This window comes from Plasmopara halstedii (assembly GCF_900000015.1).
Source record: "Plasmopara halstedii genome assembly, contig: Scaffold_3109, whole genome shotgun sequence".
Lineage (NCBI taxonomy): Eukaryota > Oomycota > Peronosporomycetes > Peronosporales > Peronosporaceae > Plasmopara > Plasmopara halstedii.
In genome coordinates, this window is record NW_020190012.1 from 215478 (window position 1) to 221713 (window position 6236).

A 6236-nucleotide genomic window follows, 5' to 3' on the forward strand; every position below is an offset into this window, starting at 1 on the left:
CGGGGCAGCATTCATTGCGAGTCCTTTATACCCAAGTCGATATATTTTTTGAGCAGCGAATAAAAGTGACGCTCACTATTTTTGAGTATTCGTAGTACAGGCTGATGAATATCTCAATCTACGAGTGTGTCGCCACATAGATCGTCAGCTCATCTATTCTCTTCGTAGCAGTCTTACCGCTTCACTTCAATACATTGACCCCTATGGAACAAATGTTGAAACTCTACAGCAGTTTCTACCTGGGCAAAAATATGCGTCTAATATCCCTTTGAACAAACAATTCACGATTGATAGCTGCAAAACAGCGAGAGCTCGTCGGTGTGTGTTTAGCTTAGTTTTTGGGCTCGGTTCTGCCATCACAACGTGATATGGATGAAATGAATAATTCATCGTGGCTAAGTCCCGACATACAACCCTTTTTCTCGAGAGTTTCACTAAAGACCGCGCTGCTTCAAGCCGCTCATAAACCGTGAGACCGTCATTCTCGGTTGATTTTTTCATCCCAGGAAGGGTAAACTCTGAGACTCAAGCACATAGCTATTTTATTCGTATATCCTAAAGAACGTATCATATCGTCGCATTCTTCTGTTCCAACCGAAATGAGCTTTGTAGATCTCGGTTTGTAGCTGTCAATACCCGCACCAACAGAGTATAGCTGCGGAGCTTGTTGTACCTCCCGATCAATCTTCAATACTCTTGCCGGTGCAACATCTGCAAATATTTGGAACCGAAAATTACACGTAACTTGCATGAGATCCCTACCTCTGGCTTTTTCACAAAGCCCTACCGTGCGCACCCCAGATAGCATTGGTAGATCAAAAGATGTGATCCATATTCGTTGCGATGTATGCCGTCTCTTTTGAGATTCTGGATCCATTGAAGAGGTGGCAGTGCAAGCCGCAATCCCTTAGTTACAACAGTAAGTTTACCTATTCTGGGAAAGGCAGTCAATACCACGGCTATTAGATCCTTCAGCTTGTGAACGTAGTTCAACGATTGTTTATCTTATGGATCAATAGACAGGAACTTAGAATGCACACGTATTGGGTCGCGCATACCAACTTAAGTTTGGACTGCTTCATTATCAAAGGAAAGCCCGTTGGCGCTTCAGCGCAATGTGCTGTTGCTCTTTTTGAAGCAGGCTCAATTTATTGGCCGTCGTTTTGAAAACATTTTTTGTCATCTCTTCTCCCAAAGTTTGTAGCGCCCAGAAATAGCGGTCTCAATCTCTAGAGGTCTGAAGAAGGTGGCTTTACCTCAACCGATGTGTGCTGTCAACCTTCCAAAAAATGTCTCCCCAGCTATTATCGTAGTGGATGAAAGCTCAGCAGCAGTATCCAGGCCTTGGTCCATCAGTAATGCTATCCCCTTGGAACTAACAGAAGAAATGATTTATTAAGCGTGTCTCGTTTTCATAGGTGAACATGTTGAGCTCCAGTTATTACAGATGGCATTGTGTTTTCAAATTAATTAGTCAAACTGACGGCAAGTGTTACGAAGTGCAACTATGTTGCCGTTGCCGTTGCAGCTTACATATAGAAATCTTCAATTCGTGCACAAAATCTCAATTCAGTGTTATTCATCGAAGATCCTTTTGGATACCAAATTGTGCTCAAGGTAACGAGTGAGTTATTAATATATATCGCTTTCTACAGCTCTCTTTTCTTTTTTTGGAGTACCATTACTCCAATGTCGTGCATGTGTATCTCTGTATTCACATCGTACTTAATCCTGACTCTCTATTACTGTAGTAGTCTCACTTCTTTTGGTCGAAGGAAGCAAACCAGCCTTTATTTGTACTGGCGCGGGAAGACGAAACCAATAGTCAAAATTGCTAACCCTTTTCTATGTTGGCGGGGCTTTGATTAGGCCTCTCCCTTGTAGCCTTGATAGCAGCGTCGCCACACTACAATAAGCGGTTTCGAGAACATTTGCGCTGTTCTTGGAGCAATTCCTGCGTATTTGCGTGTTGTATTTGGCCGTATGCATATCGTACTCTAAAAATAAAAAGGAAATTTTTGTATGAAGGATTAAGGAAATACTCCTTACAATTACCCTCGCACTTAGCAAGATCATCCTAGTACATCTATGCGGTATAATAGGGTTGATAGCCGTTTGCCTGATCGCGTGCTGCATCCATGGAGCTCATTCGAAACGCCATGGTAACACAAGCTTCACAAAATGTGATCTTGTCTCGTACTATCTCTCGCTCTGGCGATAAGAAATTTAGGGTCTTGACTACTTTACAGCTAAAACACAATCCTCCTAAACACATTCTACACATGCCCCGACCAAAGCTATTCAAACAACCAGACTGCAAATTGCAGTTGCATGTCACACAAACATCTTCATTTCGTGGTACAGGTGCAATATTTGCCTCAAACAATGCCTCTTGACGCTGTCGAAGCATCCACGTGAGTTTTTTCATAAGGCCACACTTGACATAATTTGTTGCTGACAAAAGCGCGTTGGCACAGATTGGCAATAGCACGGCCTCGGGGATGCAACCACCAGGATCCACGGAATCGAATGCAAAAGTGTCAATAACATTTGGGGCAATTTGGCGAAAAAACCCTGTGATGTTGTGCTTGGCACGAATGACAGTTGGCAGCGGTTGTACCAGTGGTGACTCAATGGAATGCAACATGAGGTACCCAACTCGTTCGCCATTCGCAAAATGCAGAACGCCGGATCCTTCCAAACATAAGAAATCGCGATCTTTAATCAGCTTTGTGCGACTTAAAGGCAAGTCGATTTGAAGCCATTTTACAGTCACGGATCGAAATGGGTCGGACGCTGTAGGTTTTATCAGTGTAGCCAAGACAGCACCATCGCTATAGTCATGTACGTACGACGCTTTGAGTTGCATGATAGCATCCGTGGGATTCACAGTACCAAACATCAGATCGTCCAATTGGCCTTTAAAGGAACCCACGCTGAGTACAATGGGCTTAACTGGTCCATCTCGTTTATCTGGTTTACAACAATGTGAAGCTTTTGCGCGCTTAGCATAGATATTCAGATCGTCTTTTGATTTGATAAATTTCCACCGAGCTGGATTGACCTGCGAATTGCTCAAGACGTATTCTTCATATTTGCGAAATGTGTCTTCAACAAGATCATTTTCAATCTCGAGCAACATTCGCTGGTCTTTTAATGTCAGCGGCAATTGATGATACGGACTCATGGTGAAACGGTCTTTGGGCATCGATGACGAGTCTTTTGTGTTGTGATGGACAAGACGAGGTGTGCTTCGCCTTTGCTATGACGACAATAGACTTGACTCGCAAGTCCGTGTCAGGTGGACAAGAGTACGAGTCGAGAGCCCATCGGCAAGCGATGAATCAGTGCACTGACGTACCCGCGTGAACATAACACCGCTCTTCTCTCCATGGAGCTTTTTCGCGGTATTTTAAACTGGCTTGATCGTTAGTTTTTGAAAAGCGACTTGCATTGCTTGTCTTTTGATGACGCGAGATGAAGCAACAGATTCAATATTTACCGATTTGTAGGGGCTACAGATCTGAGATGAAAGAAAAGGGTACCTATTAAACACTGATCGTCATTAAAGATCAGTCCAATGAGTAACATCCTTGTACTGAATCTTTTGTTAACTTCAAGGCACTGAGGATGTTATGAATCTTGAAATTGACGTTTACACAGTGCGGGATGTTGCTTGCTAGTATCTAACTCAGTCATGGTTTAAGCTTCTAATCGAACCTCCGAATATCCACGTGACTGTCTAACTTTGTCTATATGTCATTTATTGTTGATCTAGAGTCATCAACTTTAAGATGACACGAGAACAGAACGTGCGATGAACATTAACTCTTTTACTGTCCGTATGATTCCATTTAGCGTCGTGGCTTCCACTGAGATTGGCAAAGTTTACTGACACTTCATACGCCATTAAGCAACTCAACTAAGAGCCACCACATCTGTAATGCTCTCTTGGCTCCTTGACCGTGATGAACCTGTTAAAAAGCTTGGACTACTGCTGGCTGGTATTTTGGTCGGTACTGCATTTGCGTCGCACTACATCCCAACCGACAGAATTGACGCTAAAATATCTAAGGAGCGACAGAGTGTAACACCCGGAGCTCGCGGCCCTACTCGAATCCCATTTCTCCCATCGGCTATACCAGTCGTGGGCCACGCCATGTTCATGGCGTACCATGCAAATCGGTTTCTTGACTGGGTAACCGACATCTTTCTGTCCCGCAATGGTGCTCCTTTTACATTACGTTTGCCCTTCCAGCGCAATGTGATCCTCACAGCTACACCAGAGCACTACGAACACGTGATGAAGACTCAGTACCACAATTTTGTTAAAGGCGATCATATTTACGACTTGCTCAAAGATCTGCTAGGTGACAGCATCTTGATTGTCGAGGGAGACGAGTGGAAGTTTCACCGCCGTGTGTTCGTCAATCTCTTTAGTTCTCGCACACTACGTGAAGACATGGCACCAATCATACAAAACCACGTACGTGTCTTGATGCGGGTATTAATCGATGCTGACATGTCGAAAAACCCAATCGATATGTTCAATACCGTAGGTCGATTCACACTCGATGCATTTGGTGAAATCGCTTTTGGGTTTAGTTTAAACACGCTCACGATGAAAGATCAACATCCGTTTGAACGTGCATTTGTTATGGCACAACATATTGTTGCGGCTCGACTCATCGTGCCGACGTGGTATTGGAAACTCAAGCGTTGGCTTAATGTCGGGAGTGAAAAGCAGCTGCGAGAGGCTCTTACAACTGTCGACCAGTTTGTCATGAAACTCATCTCTAAGACAATGGATATGCGCAACTTAAGTGCAAATCCCACTTTGCACGAGCGACCGAATATTGTATCACTAGTCTTAGCAAACAAGACAACAGATGGGAAACCTGTAGACCCACTCGTGGTCCGTAATATCGTCCTTATGGCCATGATTGCAGGGCGTGATACTGCAGCAGATGGACTTGCATGGCTTTTTCATTTGCTTTCACTTAACCCACGGGTCGAAGAAAAGTTGCGAGTTGAGTTGCTCAACAAGTTGCCGAAATTAGCAACTGATGCCGAATATGTGCCTGAGATGCATGAAGTGAATACTTTGCCATATTTAGAAGCCACAATTTGCGAAGCGTTGCGCTTATTTTCCCCCGTAGGATTGGCGCAGAAACTTTGCGTACGGGACACTGTTTTTTCGGACGGTACATTTGTCCCAAAAGGGTCAAATATTGCACTTGTATATTATGCCATGGCACGAATGCCGCAAGTCTGGGGGAATAATGCGGCGTCATTTGTTCCTGAACGATTTATTGAAAAGGAGACAGGAGCAATGCAGAAAGTGGCTTCGAGCAAGTTTAGTGTCTTTAACACAGGACCACGCGTGTGTGTAGGACGCCATTTGGCCATGATGGAGATGAAAATGGTTGTTGCAAGTGTAGTGAGTCGTTTTCATTTGAACGAAGTGCCTGGGCAACATGTTGCGTGTTCAATTGGACTCACTATCGGTATGAAAAACCCTCTGATGATGTACGTACAGAAAGGTAGTGCGGTTGTGACAACAGATGGTGGGTATATGGTAAAAGCTGCTTGATGTTAGCCAAAAACCGTAGATGTGTCGTATTTCTAACTTGAGGTACTTTACCTTCTACAATTATAAATATCTGCTTCTTTGGTCACACATTGATATTCAAACGAGAGTTGCTGCGCAGCAATTCGAAGTATCGCGTACGCCTGAAAGTGCGTGGTGTATGGCTTTTGACTGTGTGCAACAGTGAGTATTACTACCACATCCATCCATGACAACATTAGTACCTTTTAAACGTATTATACTTGAAGCATCTGCCGTAAACGTCCTCAACGTCAGACTCTTGATCTAATTTAAAATGACATGATACCAACTCTTTCGTTCTATCGCCGATTTCACATCACTCGGTCTCTTTGTAGCCATAGCTTTGACACGAAAACTTTCGACACTGCGTCTATGACACTTTGAGTATATTGATGGCTTGCTCTCGCGCAATTCCATAGAGATGACAGCGTCGTTTATACTATATTTAAGGCGGAAAAGGCCTTGGATACCGGTCACGTCTATCAGAATTGCGGCTGAATGTGAGCTAAACCGGGAAGTGACGCTTAAGATACTAGCAAAGCGCTTAGACGAGACACAAAGTAAGATTCACTTTATAAGCAACTCTATATTGCATTGCAATATTAATTGTATCAAAGTTTGTACG

General features: G+C 43.7%; 2 protein-coding genes across 2 annotated transcripts; one reads left to right on the forward strand and one right to left on the reverse strand.

Moving 5' to 3' along the window:
- Positions 1 to 2086: 2086 nt before the first annotated feature.
- On the reverse strand, positions 2087 to 3208 carry PHALS_07353 (START-like domain; the record flags this gene model as incomplete). The annotated part of the gene is made up of 1 exon (XM_024720804.1): positions 2087 to 3208. One exon carries the CDS (start codon positions 3206 to 3208, stop codon positions 2087 to 2089), a length of 1122 nt encoding a protein of 373 aa, XP_024585966.1.
- A 735-nt stretch (positions 3209 to 3943) lies between these two features.
- On the forward strand, positions 3944 to 5593 carry PHALS_07354 (Cytochrome P450; the record flags this gene model as incomplete). The annotated part of the gene is made up of 1 exon (XM_024720805.1): positions 3944 to 5593. The coding sequence occupies one exon, from the start codon at positions 3944 to 3946 to the stop codon at positions 5591 to 5593; it is 1650 nt and encodes a 549-aa protein (XP_024585967.1).
- Between the last annotated feature and the right edge of the window lie 643 nt (positions 5594 to 6236).